Source organism: Jaculus jaculus, chromosome 1 (assembly GCF_020740685.1).
Source record: "Jaculus jaculus isolate mJacJac1 chromosome 1, mJacJac1.mat.Y.cur, whole genome shotgun sequence".
Classification (NCBI taxonomy): Eukaryota; Metazoa; Chordata; class Mammalia; order Rodentia; family Dipodidae; genus Jaculus; species Jaculus jaculus.
The window spans coordinates 326,270,954-326,289,112 of record NC_059102.1 but is presented as its reverse complement, the minus strand read 5'-3'; the positions used below and the strand labels follow the sequence as shown (position 1 = coordinate 326,289,112).

Here is an 18,159-nt window from a genome sequence, read left to right as displayed (position 1 = left end):
CAAACAAAACTGTCCTCACAGAACCATCCTTGGACATTATCAATAGTTGTTCTTAGGGCTGGTGTGATGGCTTATCAGTTAAAGGAACTTGCTGACAAAACCTGCTGGCCTGGGTTTAATTCTCCAGTACCCATGTATGGCCAGATGCACAAAGTGGCACATGTGTCTGGAGTTCATTCTAACTGGCAAGAGGCCCTGATGTATCTGAATATTCTGTCTCTCAAATATTTATGTATGTATGTATGTATGTATGTATGTATATATATATATACACACACATACATATACATACATATATATTCATTTTTCGAGGTAGGGTCTCAGTCTAGCCCAGGCTAACCTGGAATTCACTATGCAGTCTCAGGGTGACCTCAAACCCATGACGATACTCCTATTTCTGCCTCCCGAGTGCTGGGATTAAAGGTGTATATCACCATGACTGGCAAAAATACTTTTAATAAAACCAAAAATAGTTCTCTAGAAATAGTTCTAAAATTTTATGTGGCCACTTGTTGAAGATGTAATCATCAGCCTACCCGCTACCTGCTCTCCCAAAGGGGCCAGACATAGGATTTACACCCTGATCCAGCACGCAAAATATTTTCCAAAGAACCCAACTTGGCTCTTGAATTTTGTAAACTTGAACTAATATGGATCCCTCCAAAACTCAAGTTTTGGTCTTTGAAATTCGGGGCAAAATGATCTACAAATGGTCTTTTACCTTCCTGTTCTAGAAATGTCACCCTATTAAAAGGTATTGTTTTGTACTTGGGAGCCAGAGACAGGAGAATTGCTCATTAGAGACTAACATGGAATACAGTGAGATCCTGTCTCAAAAAGTAAAGGCTGAAACAACAAAAGATGTGTTGTTGTCATCCCATAAGCTATGCTGGCGTACCCATGAGTAATGCTCATGGCATTTACTGTGGAGAGAGCTTCACATTCACAAGCCTTGCTTCATTTCCAGTCTCCATTGGCATTTGCATTCTCAGGTCTCTTGCACACTGACCGTCTTCTATTCCCAAACCCTCTGCTCCTGGGTTGTGACTCTCTGCTCCCCTTCTCCCTCTTCTGGCTTCTTTAATCTCAGTGACTCCCATCACGTAAACGGTAGGCATGCCCTTGTCCTTTTCAATTTTGAATCCTACCCATTATGCTTGGGCTGACACGTATGACTCTACCTGGCTTTCAAATCAAAGAGAATTCAATGTTTTGTCCATATTTAACTTCCTTAGGGTGCTGGAAAGATGGCTTAGCGGTTAAGGGGTTTGTCTGCAAAGTCAAAGGATCCTGGTTCAATTCTCCAGGACCAACGTAAAGCAGGTGCACAAGGGGGCGCATGCGTCTGGAGTTTGTTTGCAGTGGCTGGAGGCCCTGGTGTGTCCATTCTCTCCTCTCTCTCTCTGCCTCTTTCTCTCTAAAAAATCAATCAATCAATCAATCATATTTAACTTCCTTAGTTAGCTGTTATCCCTACCACTCTATTCAAATCTAGAGTGGCCTAGCTCATAATACAAAGCACGCCCTAAGTCTAACTTCAAAGAAGGCTATTCTCCTATGCTTCCTTTGAATTTCTGCAATATGACAGTTTTATGAAGGTTATTGGCCAATAAACATTCTTTGGTTAATATTTTGTTAAGTGGTTATCTGGAATGACTAGTAAAATAAAGGGATTACCTCTAAAATGAGTTATCATTTTCCATGTAAGGAATTATCTTTTTTGGGACTTTGGAGATGACTCAGTTGGTGAAATACTGGCCATGCAAGCATGAGCTGGCATTTGGATCCCCAGCACTGATATAAAAGATGGGCATAGTGACATGCACCTGTAATCCTAGTGTTGGAGAGGCAGATCCAAGTCACTGGAACTTGCTGGATTGCTAGTCTAGCCAAATGGGTGAGCTCTAGGTCTAATGAGAGAACTTTCCTAAAAAACTAAGGTGGAGCCAGGAGTGGTGGCGCACACCTTTAATCCCAGCACACGGGAAGCAGAGGTAGGAGGATCGCTGTGAGTTTGAGGCAACCCTGAGACTACATAGTGAATTCCAAGTCAGCCTGAGCCAGAGTGAGACCATACCTCGAAAAACAAAAACAAAAACAAAAACAAAAAAAACTAAGGTGGACAGATGTTGCAGAAGATAACTGATGTTGGCCTCTGGCCTCCACGCTCATATGCACGTGTCCACTCACTTATGCACATGCTTATACATGCACATACACCACACACATAGACATGCAAAAAGAATCATATCTTTCAGAACAGATTGACAATAAGTGGTTTGTTTTTGCTTTACATTCATCTCCTTTGGACAGCACTTTTCATAAAATAAAAATGTGTTAAATGCTTCTCTGTCACCTCCGAAGTTTCTTCTGCTCTTCCTGATGTTCTGAGGGAGAGCCACTGTGGCCTGAAACCTCCAGAAATCCTCACAAACTTTCTCCGTCACTCTTAGCACTACCATCTCAAATACAGACTTGCTAATTCATATTCATAAGACATAGGTATTGCGGTCTACATGCAAATCATATCAAATTTACTCTCCTATTTCAACTAAGTTGGATACTTTTAAACTAATACTCAGCAAGGACAGTGGCACATTCTTATAATCCTATTACTAGGGAATTTAAGGCAGTGAGATGGCAAGCTCAAGGCCAGCCTGGACTACATTGCAATTTCCAGCCCAACCTGACCGACATAGACAGATCCTGTCCCAGAAAGCTAAGAGATTAAAAAAGGAAATATCAATATTCTCAATACAGATATACAAAATATGTCTCATCTGTAGTGATTAATTCTCTTAGTTATTCACTCAAAGAGGACTGAATAATTACTAAACATTATTGAATCTAAAAATATGTTGATTGCAATTATTGATATAATTACATGTATAGTTGACAAAATAAATTTTAGAGATTTTTAAATTCATAACTTGCCTAAGTCCCTTTACTATTTCTAAGTCTAGATGACAGTAAAATTAAAAAAAATATTTTTCATTATATCTCCCTCATACCCTGGAGCAATGAAGTTAAATCTATTCAACTATTCAGTAAACCTTAAGATTTATACTTCTATGTGTTTGATCATTTCAAAAACTTATAAATTAAATAAATCTGGTCACTAATAAGCTCATCTTTTCTAGATTACTTAAATAGGAGAATTCCTAAATTTAACCATAATCTCTGAGTTACAACATGTGGCAAGTTCTTAACATGATGTGTCATGGAAAGAGTAGCTGGTAATTATGATATGCTAGACATAATTAGTTATTAATAATATTGCACATTTGGTAAAGGGCTTCATAGATCCATGTTAAAATATCAGCAAGGGGTTGGAGAGATGGATTGGCAGGTAGTTAAGACCCTTGCTTGCAAAACCTAATGGCCTGAGGTTGATTCCCCAGTACGCATGTAAAGCCAAATGCACAAAGTGGTACATACACCTGGAGTTCATTTCCAGTGGCAAAATGCCCTGGCATGCCTATTCTCTACCTGTCTCTATCTCTTTTTGCAAATAAATAAAAATATATTTAAAAATATATATCAGAGCCAGGTGTGGTGGCACAGGCCATTATCTCTGCACTCAGGAGGCAGAGGTAGGAGAATTGCCATGAGTTCAGGGCTATCCTAAGAACACAAAGTGAATTCCGGGTCAGCCTGGGCTAGAGTGAGACCCTACCTCGAAAAACCAATATATGTGTGTGTGTGTGTTGTGTATGTCAGAAAGAAATTCTAAGGCATTAACTACTAAAGGAAATCATTTTCTTTGCTACCAATTTACAACATAAATCATCCATAGACACATAGGAGATAGATTTCTCATGAATCTATACTCTTATTATTCAAAACCCTTTTTGCTCTTCCCAATTTCTCCATACCAACACTAGTCTACTTAGATTTATATTTCATTTATTTTTTTGTGTGTGTATGTGTGTATGGGCATATGTGTGTTACAGAGTATATGAGGAAGTCAAAGGACAAACTCAGAATACGGGTTTTCTCTTTCCCCCTTGCTTGAGACCGGCTCTCTTACTGGTTTTGCTGCCAGGACGGCCAGTTTAGCTGGTCCCGTGAGCTTTGAGATTCTCATGACTATACCTCCCAATGTCACGGGCACATGTGAACTGTGCATCACTTTGTGCCCAGTGTTATTTGAGGGCTGAGAAGCTCACAGGTCTGCACGCTTGGAGAGCGAGCGACTTGGCCACTGAGCCCGTCCCCAGCATTGGCGCGTGGCGCTGTACTTCCACTCACCTTTACAAGAGATACAGCGCGTGCATGGTCCTTGTCACCAACTTTGCAGCTAAGTGCGTCTTCACAGAGGCTTTTGATATAAAGCAAACATGCTTGAAACAGCTCGTCAGCCATGAAAAGACGGCTGTACAAAAATGACCTGCAAGTTAAATTTTTCCCAGAGGCAGCTTTAATTCCAAATGAAGAAAATTAATAGAGAGGTGACTAGCAAAGTTTAGTCCATATGCCTGGGGTTACAATGTGTGGCATTACTGACTGGAGATTAATGGGAATCGGGCCCATTTGAGCCGTCCTTACTCCCTGGCTACCTGTCTGCGGTGCCTTAGTAGGAACAACAGGGTAGACCTTCCTACACCGGTTGCACTGGTCATACGCCCTAGGGCTCCAAACTCTGATCCCTGTGGAGACTGCTCACCCACAGAGTAGGCTACTCATCTTTTAGTGTGCCTAGCCCAGATCCATGAAAAGACTACCAGCCCACGTCCCTCCCCCTTCAAGGCCGACCAAGCCACTCAATAGAGATGCTTTGCTGCATTCTTAGTAGTATAAAGGGATTACCTTCAGATAGGCAAGGCCCCAACACAAAATAAATAACATAAGAATCAAAGGGAAAATACCCTCACCAAGAATGCCTAGTCCCACAATGGAAACCCCCAAAGAAAACTACTTATGTTATTTATTTATTTATTGTGTGTGTGTGTGTGTGTGTGTGTGTGTGTGTATGTTCATGAGTGGAGGGACTCACATGCCACAGTGTGTGTATGGATGTAGGAGGGCTACTGTTGGATCAGTCCTTGCCTTCTACCTCATTTTATTGAGGCAGAGCCTCTTGTTTATCATGCCATTCATGAGCCTTCTGGAAAATTCTATTCCTGCCACCCCTCTCACTGCACACCCATTGAGATTACAGAAGCCTGCTATGCTGTGGCTTTTAAGTGGAGTAGACAGCTTCCAGGTCGCTGAGATGAACTTCCAGACCAGGCACAGTTATGGAAGAAGGGATTTATTGAAGCTTATAGATCCAGGGATGTTCCATAATGGCAGAAGAAGCTGGCCTACTTTCATAGGTCCAAGCAGAGAGAGAGAAAAAACCACAAGCAAAAATCCCCAAAGCCACCACACACACACACACACACACACACACACACACACACACTTAGGAATTCCAGGTGGAACTCAGGTACTTTGCATATCTTCAGAATGGAATTCCAAACCTACCAGCACACCTTATAGTTGGACCCTAAGATCCACCCAGTGATACTTCCTCCAGCCAAGTAGTTGTAAATCCAAGAAGTTTTAATAAACTGGATCTACTGTGGGGCATCTATTCAAACTACCACGAGTGAGATCTAGGGATCTGAACTCAGAGTTGTATAACAAGCTCTTTATCCACGGAGCCATCTCCCTTGATCCTGTTTTCTAAAGTAGAGAAGATGGCCCATGGTCTTTGTTCCGCCTCTTTCTTCCTGTATGGTCATGATCACAGAGGCAAAAGAAATCACTGCTAACACTGCAAATAATACAAGGACTACACTTGAAGAGGAATAAGGCACCTTAGTAATTGTATCAATTAAAACAAAATCGAACCAGCCCTCTGATCTTCATGCTCCTTACGGTGAGACAAATCTTTAAGCTTTACAACTTCTTAACATAGCTTTTCCCTACGTTTTCATTTTATAAGTAAGAGCTTTACATACCACGAAGCTAGTGAAACTTAAGCTTTATGACCCCTTCATTTGTACCACCCTGTCTATAACCTTGTGTGCTTTATCCTAAGGCCTCCTGATACTACATAAGTATCACAGAACATGAAACTGCTAATGACTACCAGAACCAGCTTCTGCCAGTCTCTTCAATGAGCCAGTCACACCAATTCTGCTGAACACAGTGAGCTCGTTCAGTCACCCCCGGACAAGAATTCATAATCTGATAGCATTACTGGGGAGCAGGGGAAGCACTGGGAGGTAGAAGGTGGCTGGAGGAGGTAGGATATACTTTCACACTGCACTTAAAAAATATAGCTTGTTCTTAAAATTTTAACACATTGCATAGCAAGCCTTTACCTGCTTTTCTCGGTTTTAATTCTTCTAACATTCAGTTTCCAGGTAACAAAGGCTTTGTTAATTCTAAAAAAAAAAAAAAATCAACATATTTCTTACAGTCTATATTCACAAATCATAAGTGGAATGAATTTATTAAGAGCTTAGTAACATTATATGATTCCTTACACTCTGTTTCATTCTTTCCACCTGAGCTTGGAGAAATAAAAACTAAACTCTATAAATTTTCTCCAAAACTATCAACAGGATAAAAAGCAAAATGCAAATGTAAGTTAAACTCATTGTAATTATAATAAATGCAGGATTCGCTTGACTACAACATTCCAGTAAATACTAAAATCTACAAAAATGTATTATTTTTCTTTATACATACTTGCTATATTGAAAGCTAATTCCTACATCAAGAGTACTTAAAGTTCAATGTTCAATGACAATTATTCAGAGTAGACTGGACCTGTCGACTTATTACAAGGCAAGGATGGCAGTCTGGCGCAGATACAGTTTTAAGTAAACAAATATGGAAATAGTTCCTTTCAGTAATATCTTATGCCAATAATGCAGAACCAGAAACCCATAGAGCCTAATAACTAAACAGAGGCATATCATTGATAAGAAACTCCTCAAAACTGTTAATCACTGTGGTGGCCTAAATGTACGGTCCCATAGACTCAGGAATTTTTAAAGGTAAGATTGAGCTTGCAATTTGCATCTCCAGCAGCCAGCTGGAGGGTGTGCCACTGGGGGCAGGTCCTGAGTCTAGTCCTAAGGCATGTTCAGAGCAATTGGAGCTCTGGCTGTGCCTGTGTGCTTGCTGTTGGACCTTGCTGCTTGCTGGAGTTGTTTGTCCCTGCTAAGGATCTAGGGAAGTGAGCCACCTTCTTCCCCCGGTGACAGTGCTTCCTCTAGATTCTGTAAGCCGGAAAGAAACCCTCTCCTCCCGTAAGCTGCTCTGACTGGGTGTTTGTCCAGCCACAAGAAAATAACTGCAACAGTTACCTTCATCAGTTGTGGCTTAGGTCCCAGAAAAGAACAAAACCAGCTTCCCGCCAATCTCTTTGATGAGCCAGTCACACCATTTCTATTGCTGAGCATGCTACTGCCTTGGAACTTCCTCTTAAGTTCTCACATACCAGTTCCTTACCATCATTTAAGTCTTACTTAAATACCACATGTCCTGCCAATTGATTTACAGTTGCAACCCATACACGCATCTATTGCCTGTATTTTAATTGTCTTTCTGGTCCTAATTACTACCCAAAACTATTGTGTTTAGTTACTTATTCATTGTCCATCTCCCTCCATTAAAATATAAGTTCTATAGACACTGTATATTTTTTCATGGTTCTATTTCCAGTGTTCACACTAGTGAAGCAGAATAGATACATGTTAAACCAGGTATGGTGGCTCATACCTAGAATCCTGGCACTTGGGAGGCTGAGATAGTGAATCTGAGACCAGTCTGGGGCTACAGAGAGAGTTGTAGGTCAGCCTGTGCTAGAATGAAACCCTGCCTCAAAAAACAAAATACAATAAATATTGCTCAATAAGTGAGCAACTGTTCTGCTACAAAAGCCCATACTTTTGTTGAAATGCTTCTCAGATTCTCAATTTAGCTGCCTATCATGTTACATATAATAAGAATCTAAAATATTATTTATCTCAGGCTAGGGCACAGCTTAGTCATAGAGCATATGCCTAGCATGTGTGGGGCCTGGGTTAATCACTGTGAATATATGTATGTATGTATGTATATATATTATATGTATGTATATATATGTGTATATATATATTATATGTATGTACATATATATATATATATATATATATATATATATATATATATATATATATAATTTTCTGCTTGTGTGCAGGTATACTTGTATGTAGGTCATGTGTGTACACATGCCTGTGGTAGTCAGAGGAAGACAGCCTTAGATGTAATTCCTCAGGTACCATCCACATCTTTTTGACACAAGGTCTCTCACTGTCTTGCAACTTGACTAGACTGGCTGGCCAGTGAGCCGCAGGAAGCCATTTGTCTTACTGCCTGAGATGACAAGTGTGTGTCACCACACCTGGGTTATTTCCCTGCAAGTTCTGGGGATTGAACTCAGGTCCTCATTCTTACAAGACAAGCATTTTACTGAGCTGTCCTTCCAACCCATATCATAAAATCTTATGTTTTATATTTACTCCTGTGTAATCTACATATTTTCCTAGCCCCAACAAATAGTAGTAAAAAAAGAAAAGGCAAATATTTAAGAAAAATACGAAAATTGTCACAAGGTACTGTACAAACATAAAATGTCTGTCACAATCTCAAAATCTGTTACAATGAGATGAATGTCAAGTACTTTAGAAGGAGAGAAAATTCTCAACCATGAACTTTATTCAACAACTTATTGTTTTACATTCCTTCATTGCATTTCATCTCCAGCTGACATTATACATGTTCACATGTTTGTTTATAATGTAGGTTCTTTTTTGCTTTGTTTTGTTTTGGTTTTTCGAGGTAGGGTCTCACTCTGGCTCAGGTTGACCTGGAATTCACTATGTACTCTCAGGCTGGCCTCGAACTCATGAGATCCTCTGCCTCCCAAGTGCTGGGATTAAAGGCATGCGCAACCACGCCCGGCTTTAATGTAGGTTCTTTATAAGCAGGGTAATGGTTTGGTTTGTCCCATACAGTAACCCTGCATTTAAAATAGTGCATGGCATATTTTCTTTTTCTTTTTCTTGTCATACCACCCATCGAGGCAAGACAGAACCTTCTGCCCTTCACCCAAAAGTAGGTTTTCACTCTGCCCCTTCTGGACAGCTCAGTGGGTCATTGGCAATGTCCTCCTAATGCTTGGATGCTCAATAAATATTCATCAATTAAAAAAGGTATAGAAAGCTGGGTGTGTTGGCGCACGCCTTTAATCCCAGCACTCGGGAGGCAGAGGTAGGAGGATCGCTGAGAGTTCAAGGTCATCCTGAGACTACAGAGTGAATTTCAGGTCAGCCTGGGCTAGACTGAGACCCTATCTCAAAAAACCAAAAAAAAAAAAAAAAAAAAAAAAAGGCATAGAAAAAAAAAAGCAAACTCAATGTAGTCTATTTTACTATGTTTGGTCATAAAAACAACATTTCAGTAAAATTTATTCAGGAGGGTCTAAAATTTAAAGTCTTAATACTTAAAGGAGTAAGAAGCTTCCTTTATATAAAATGGAACACCCATTTCTCCTCTCACTCCTCATCAACATGGTGTTACTATAGTGGAAACCAGATGTCACCCAGGCAACTGCTTTTACTACAGGAGCCAAGTACAAACAACAGATTTCTTTCCATTTCTCTCACCGGAAATTGTAAAATATCTTAAATTTCTGTAATAAATAGTATTGTTGTCTTTCTAACAGCCATTGTGTAGTAGGTATGAGATCCAGCTCTTCTGTATCACCACCTGTCTTAATAACCTACAAGCATAAAGCACAAAAAGTATGAGTTGCATTTCTTTTAAAAATAGGCGCTATTTTCAAGAAATTAAGAAAGCTTGTGTTTGGCTTCTGCATCTGAACTCTCACCACGTCATCTACACTCAAATTTGACTCCTGTCGGTCTTGCCCTTTTCTCTTGCTGGCTTGCTTGTGCTTCCACAGAGAAGATAAGACACAACAGCTTTCTACCCCGAAATATAATATTTTTCACAGATAATCACTCAGATGTTTCATCTTACAACTTTCATGTCTTCCGTAAGAACAGTAGTGAACTTGACTGGAGACGTGGCTTGCTAGAATGTATGAACTCATGGGTTGGATCCCTAGCACCATGGATGAAGCAAAAAGAAAAGAATAGTGTTTGTGCATTCAGTTTTAACTATACAGATTTAGCAGCTGAATTGTTCAATGGTTCCTTTCATTCTCATTTGGTATGGCATGTTGTAAATATTCCATATCTGTGCATACAACTTTATTTAATATAGATGTAGCCCTGCAAGAGGCTTTTTTTTTTTTTTTTTTTTTTTTTTTAGGGCTAGAGATACAGCTTAGCAGCTAAGGTACTAGCCTGTGATGCCTAAGTACTCAGGTTCAATTCTCCAGATCCCATGTAAGCCAGATGCACGTAGTGGCACATACATCTGGAGTTCATTTGCAATGGTTGGAAGTCTTGGCATGCCCATTCTTTTTCTCTCTTTCTCTCCCTCTCTCTGCCTCTGATAATAGTAATCATTTTTAAAACTTTAAAAAATAATTTTAAAAGAGTTTATGTTAATTGGCAGGCTAGGAGACTAGGAGAAAACAGATATCAAACAAATAATCGAAACCAGTACATGTAATGTGGTAAGTATCCAACTGCTAAGTAAGAATATAATAGAGTTCTCTTTTTGCATTTGTGCATGCGTGCGGTGTGTGTGTGTGTGTGTGTGTGTGTGTGTTAGTGTGTGGGTACATGTTTAGGTGTGGGTGAGTATTCATGGGCACATGTGTGAGTGCATGTAGAAGCCAGAGGTCAACACTGGGCATCTTCCTCAATTGCTCTCCCATTTATTTCTTTTAAAGCAGGTTCTCTTACTGAACCAGCAGCTCACCAATTTGGCTGGAGTACTTAGCTACGAAGTCCTTGCACTCCTCTTGTTCTCTCCTGTCCATCGCTGAGATGACAAACTTGCACTGTCACACCTGGCTTTTACCTGGGTGCTAAGGATCCAAATGCAGGCCCTCATACTTTCAAGGCAAACATTACCCACTTGGCCATCTCCCAGAGTAATTACTCCCAAAGAGTAATTTCTACATCTGGTGTTGAAATTTCTGACAAACATGAAAATGAAAACTATTCCCCCTTACACCAACAAATGTGTTTTCTAGTTCTCTCTTTTAAAAAATCACACTAAATATTAATAATGCAATTAGAAGGTGAAAAAAATTCTCCAAATTGAACCTTCAAATTTAAATCTGTTCAAAATGGGGGAAAAAGTCATTAATAACTTTCTTATAAGCAGTTTGTTCTTGGACAAAGTTCTCCTCACATGGCTAAGTTTCTCAACCATAAATAGAAATTTATGCAATTAAATTCTAAAGTAGATACCAAGGCTGGAGCGATGGCTTAGCTGTTAAGGCACTTGCCTGCAAAGCCAAAGGACCCAGGTTTGACTCCCCAGGATCCACATAAGCCAGATGCACATAGTGGCACATGCATCTGGAGTTCATTTGCAGTGGCTGGAGGCCCTGGTGCACCCATTCTCTCTCTCTGCCTCTCTCCCCTCTCTGTAATGCAGGTTAGCCTTGGACTCAAAATCCTCTTGCTTCACTCAGCCTCCCTAGTCCTGGCCTTCAGATGTACACTACCATACCATCCTGAATTGAACAATATCATTCTTTGTTATAATTCTGAAAGCTGAGGGCATCCATTATATATTACCTTTGAGACAAACGAAGCAGTAATAATCCAAAATTCTTTGCAGTTTTTAGCTGTATAGGCAGAGACTACCTGAAGATCATACTCATTGAAAAAGCCATGGATATTATACCGAGGAATAGCATATACATATTCACCATCATCTTTCAAAGGTTTCTCAAATTTAAAAAGAAAATTATTGTCACTAAATTAACTAAGAAAATGACTGAACAGACACAACTGAAATAATTTGAACATAGATTTAAAAAACACAAAGTATCATTAGGAAAAATAACATCAAATCCTTTCTAATCAAAGTTCAACAAGATCAATCATAAAAGATTCAACATATTTAATTTACATCTTTAAATACAATATAGTGATTAAACATACTGTGGTGGTTTGATTCAGGTGTCCCCCATAAACTTAGGTGTTCTGAATGCTAGGTTCCTAGCTGATGGAGATTTGGGAATTAATGCCTCCTGGGGGCACAGTATTGTTAGGGGCAGAGTTATGGGTTTTATAGCCAGTTTCCCCTTGCCAGTGTTTGGCACACTCTCCTGTTGCTTCTGTCCACCTTATGTTGGCCAGGGGGTAATGTCCGTCTTCTTTCTGCTCATGCCATCATTTTCCCTGCCATCCCCTCAAGTCTGTAAGCCAAAATAAACCTTTTTTTTTTTTTTTTTTTACCCCCAAAGCTGCTCTTGATCCAGTGATTTCTGTCAGCAATGTGAACCTGACTTCAACAGTAGTGTTGGTACCAAGAATGGTGTTGCTGCTAGACACACGATTGTGTGGCTTTGGCCTTTTGGAGCTGATTTTCAAGAGGAATGTGGAAGGATTTGAAACCTTGGCCTAAGAGATGCCTTGCAGTGCTGTAAGTACAGCTTGATAGACTATTCTGGTCAGAATTGCAAGACCTGAATGCAGTAAGAACTATAGATATAGACTGTGAGGTTTGGCTTGTGAGGGTGAAAAGGAGCTTTGTCTGGACTGGACTAGAAGTAGTTTGTGTGAGAGGCTTGTTATCATGCCTGGGTCCTGAGAACTTGTGCAGGGTTTTATTGCAGAGAAATGGACTGGTGTGAGCAGAGGGATATGGCACAGAAAAAATGAAATTGTTGGGTTAACTGCTGCCCATTCAGCTGCAATTAAGAGATTTACAAACATTGAGACTGGGCCAGCTGACCTGCACTGGGGCAACAGGAAGAATGTAGACTCTTTTGAAGGGGTCTGCATGCTCAAGGAGTGTCCTGTTCTTCAAAGTCTGCTTTACCCCCTCCCACCCCCCCCCCAGATTAACAAATTGGCACCCTACCTGGTATTGTGGAGTATAAGAAATGCAGGAAAGAGAGGTTCATTGAATTTGCAACACGGTCTTGTGTTTTGGAAATGGCCTTGGGGCAGTGTGAAGCAGGTTTGCTCAATGCCTGCATGGAGATCTGATGAGGCCATGAGGATGAACAGTGGATTGCAGTGGAGACCCAGTGAATATGTGGGGACCATGAGAAGGTTGCTGAGGACAGCTACTGGTCCCAGATAAAGTTTTCCAGGACAGTGAGTAGCCTAGCTGGAGGAATGGAAGTGGAACTCCAGAGACTTGTTGCTGGTTAGAATTATCAAACTTGGGAGGTCTGTCACTGGCTAGAATTATTGGACTTGAAGCTGCAGAGTTCAGTGTTTGCCCTGTTTAAATCTTGTATTGGCTGAATATTTCTTTGCTACACCCAATGCCATCTTTTGCAGTGTGAATGTTTATTCTGTGCCATTATGGGTTTTGATGCTTTTTGTTTGTTTGTTTGTTTTGGTATTATGGCTTAGTTAAAAGACCTTGGATTATGGGAATGTATGACATCACTGGAATTGATAAAAAAAACTGTGGGGACTTTTAAAGTTGGATGAATGCATTGCATTTTATATCATGTATGGTCATCAGTTTAAGGGGGCCAGGGGAGGAATGTGGTGGTTTGATTCAGGTGTCCCCCATAAACTTAGGTGATCTGAATGCTAGGTTCCTAGCTGATGGAGATTTGGGAATTGACCCCTCCAGGGGGCAGTGTATTGTCAGGGGAGGGATTACAGGTGTTCTAGTCAGTTTCCTCTTGCCAGTGTTTGGCACACTCTCCTGGTGCTGTCGTCCACCTTATGTTGACCAGGGGGTGATGCCCACCCTCTGCTCATGCCATCGTTTTCCCTGCCATCGTGGAATGTCCCCTAGAGTCTGTAAGCCAAAATAAACCCCTTTTCCCCAAAAGCTTTTCTTGCTTGGGTGATTTCTGTCAGTAATGTAAACCTGATTGCAACACATACTGACAAATTTATCCATATATACTGACTAAGGCTTTGTTTTCAACTCACATATATGCCATTTTCCATTAAATTTGTCTGCCAACTCCAGAAACCTTCTGAGCATACTAAGTTTATAATTTATTTGATAATGTTGATGGTTTAGTATTCTAATAGCAATAGCTAATATTTGCAGGTAGCTAATATTTGCAGGGAGATAATAGATAATAATGAGTTCTTTACCTACATTAGCTCAGCAATGAAATGTTTAACCTATTAACTTTAAACTCTTAAATGGGGTAAAGCTTGATACTTTAATCTCAACAGATGTAGAATTTAATACTTTTGTAAGTCAGGTAACTTATGAGATATCACAAGTTCCAGTAGTGGCAAAGTAGAGGTCTGAGTCCAAATCTGACTCTAAACTCATCTGCACACCTCATTCACTTATTATTGGGAAACTGACCATTCTCCATAAAGAAAAATTGAACATAGACTGATAACCCTACTCTCACAGTTTCTGATCCAGTTAATCTACAGGGCAGATGAGAATATGAATTTCCAATAACTTTCTTAGATAAATTTATTTCTTTTTTAAGAAAATCACCAAAAGACACACACACATTTTTAAAAAGGCACACATATGCACTTAGTTAAAGGAAGGAATAGAACGGGACACATACAAGTTGTATTACACATTAAAAACTTATATGCCTTATCTATTGTCATTCTTGAAATAAATGTCAAATACTGTTTACCAATTATTATTGTAACTTAATATCAATGTTGTAACTGGTTTTGATGTAATATCTGAAGTGAGTTAAAAACTAATATAATTTCAAATATTAACTTTTATGCTCAACACTAAATGAAATAATACCTTTAGAGTATGCTTTGGAAAGGCAGGTTTAGGTGCTTTACATTTCAAATCATGTGGCAATAATGAAGTTTTCCAATCAAGTTTGTCTCTTAGTCTAATAATATGATTTATTACATTATCATCTTGCGGTTCTGATGTGGAAAAAATTTAAGTTCAATATAAATGCAAATATGTGCCCCACTTAAGAATAATATATAACAATTCAATTATTTCTACATACAAAAAAGTTAAATGGTAGCTAACACAAGATAACAGAAATACTATACAGTTAAAGAGGGACTGTGGTTTAAAAATCAGCTTTAATAGAAGTGCAAAAGAAAAGCTAACATTTATCTGTTTAAGAAAGATTCACCAAGGATTTACTTTCACTAATGCAGAAAGCAAGAAAGAAAAAAATACTAGGACAGGACCCCGTTAAAAGGCCCTTCTTTTTTTTTTTAAGTTTGTTTTGTTTATTAGAGAGTGAGATACAAAGAGATAGATAGATAGATAGATAGATAGATAGATAGATAGATAGATAGATAGATAGATAGATAGACAGATAGACAGATGGATGGATGGATAGAAAGAGAAGGAAAGAATGGGCACACCAGAGCCTTCGGCCACAGTAAACGAACTCCAGGTGCATGCACCACCTTGCACATCTGGCTATGTGGGAACATATTGAAAATTGGTCATATTTCCACCAGGCTATACTCTTAAGCCCCTGTCCCCTGCTCCCATTCTGCTAAGGGCCTCCTCAGTGGGGTTATCTATGCTGACTGTGGGTCATGAATGCACCAGTCAGTCCCCATAGGGGAGGACAATGCCTCAGAGCACACCTTCCCACCCTGTAGCTGTTACAGTCTTTCCACCCCCTTCCACGTGCGGTGCATAATGAGAAAATTAGAGTGGTTATCATTTCCCTCTTTTTAAACACCTGTGATTTCTTGGTACTGGAAGCTTCCAGCTCCTCTCTTCTGTTCTTCAGGAAATGCTAATGCGAAGCATCGTCAGCCTGCTATAGTGTGAGCATTACAAGTGCTTCCTCCTTTGCTGTGTGTCTGTCATTCAACCTCCGTCACCTCCCCTCCTCCCTGCTGGCCCCAACCTCTAGTGACCACGCTACTTCTGCAGCTATGAAGTCCCCTTTGAAGGTTTTCCAAATATGAGGGAGAACATGCAATTTTTATCATTTTGCGCCTGCTTATTCCAGTTAACATATTTCCTCCAGTTTCATCCATTCTGACACAAATGACAGGATTTCTTGCTTTTGTGGCTAAAAATATTCCATGTATGTGTGTACCATACTTTTTTTTTTTTTTTCGAGGTAGGGTCTCACTCTAGCCCAGGCTGACCTGGAATTCACTATGGAGTCTCAGGGTGGCCTCGAACTCATGGCAATCCTCCTACCACTGCCTCCTGAGTACTGGGATTAAATGCGTGCGCCACCACGCCTGGCTTGTACCATACTTTTTGAACCACTCATTTGTCAGCGTATATTTTGGCTTATCCCATAATTTGGCTCCTGAGGATAGTGTTACAATAGCCATAGGCTCCTTACTCTGCTCACTGAATTTCCTATGGATCTATACTCAGCAGTGTGACTGCTGCATCTTATAGTAGTTCTACATTTTGATTTTTAAATTTAGTAATTAATTAACTAATTAAAGTTTAATTTAAAAATATGTTATTTGTTCACATACATAAAGGGAAGGGGGTTAGATACAGTAGAGATAGAAAGGGCATTCCAGGACCTCTAGCCACTACAAATGAACTCCAGACACATGCACCACCTTATGCATCTGGCTTACGTAGGTACTAAGGAATCAAACCTGGGTCCTTAGGCTTTTTGGCAAGCACCTTAAATAAGAAATGGCTAAGCCATTTCTCCAGCCAGTCATCTGTCACCTTTTAATGGTATTTTAACTTTCAAGAAATAAAAAAATAACAATTCTAAGAAACTAAGCACACAGAACACATGAAGTCTTTCCCCCCTTAAATCAGTGTGTAACCTAAGCACACAAATCACAGAAGTATTTGCAAACACAATGTCCTATGCCAGCCTACTCAGTGATACCACGTACCTGTTCTGTCATACGATAGAAGCCTGTGTTTCCTAACTCTTAGATGAGAAGGAGCGTGTTGCTCCTGTTTTTCCCCAGACTTCCTTTTCTGTTTAAGAGGTGCTGGTTCTGAAATAACTACATGTTGTTGAACAATACTTTCTTCAAGATAATCTGAAAAAAAAAGTCATTATTAACTAACTGCCATGAGCTGTAAGTAATACCTTGGTAATGGCACAAATCACACAACATAGTAGATCATGATAGGAAGCACTGTACAATGGCGTTCTCAGGAGCACATATGTAGTCAAACTACCCTGGTTCTAGGCTCAGAAGCAAGAGTTACTACTTACGTTTCTGAGATTGACTCCGTAAGTTCCTTGTCTGCCTTACCTTTCTCATCTTTGAAATGAGGGAGTCAAGTATAGGACTGTTAATAGCCCTCCCTTCCCCTAGAGGCTGTCCTTAATGTGTAGGGAACCATGAAGGCAGGGATGTCAGAGAACCTCTTGAAATAGAGGTGATTGATCATGGAAAAATTTCACAGCTATCTCATCCTTTTTATCTTTCATCTTTTTCCTGTTGTTACAGTAAGAACCTCATAGACTTGCAAAAATTAAATTAATATAAAGTGTATAATAGATAGCTACAAAGGGAAATGCCCATTGTTTTGACTGTTCATTTTATCATGATATTGTCTTTAAAGTGTGAGTCCACATGAAATACAGAAGAAAAGTTTTTATTAACTTTAACTTGGAAACTGATAAAAAATATCTATTATAAATACAGAAGAGCAACTAAGGGACTATTGCTTGTATTTCTTCTTTGGTTTACCTAGTTGGCTTTTCTACACATAGAATAGTGGGGGAAAATTATCAACAATAGATCCTTTTATTTATTTATTTTTAAAAAATTATTTATTTATTTATTTGAGAGCGACAGACATAGAGAGAAAGACAGATAGAGGGAGAGAGAGAGAATGGGCGCGCCAGGGCTTCCAGCCTCTGCAAACGAACTCCAGACGTGTGCACCCCCTTGTGCATCTGGCTAACGTGGGACCTGGGGAACCGAGCCTCGAACCGGGGTCCTTAGGCTTCTCAGGCAAGCGCTTAACCGCTAAGCCATCTCTCCAGCCCAACAATAGATCCTTTTAGAAGCAAACACATTTTACTTCTCATAAATATCCATGCAGCAAAGGCATTTGGGCTACAATCTAATAGGGAATAAGACACAGTAATTCAAACAAAAAACAAAGTGGATGCAA

The 18,159-nt window shown here is 39.7% G+C and overlaps 1 protein-coding gene across 1 annotated transcript in view; it reads right to left on the bottom strand.

Annotated features, from left to right (window-relative positions):
• The window catches only part of Dnah14 (dynein axonemal heavy chain 14), a 278,677-nt gene that overhangs the window by 237,414 nt on the left and 23,104 nt on the right, over positions 1-18,159 (bottom strand). Inside the window, exons 3-8 of the mRNA XM_045144175.1 lie at positions 16,917-17,071; positions 14,851-14,981; positions 11,709-11,861; positions 9,651-9,766; positions 6,315-6,377; positions 4,252-4,390 (exon numbers count right to left, since the gene is read on the bottom strand). Coding sequence (XP_045000110.1) covers positions 4,252-4,390; positions 6,315-6,377; positions 9,651-9,766; positions 11,709-11,861; positions 14,851-14,981; positions 16,917-17,071 — 757 coding nt within the window. The remainder of the gene's footprint in view (positions 1-4,251; positions 4,391-6,314; positions 6,378-9,650; positions 9,767-11,708; positions 11,862-14,850; positions 14,982-16,916; positions 17,072-18,159) is intronic.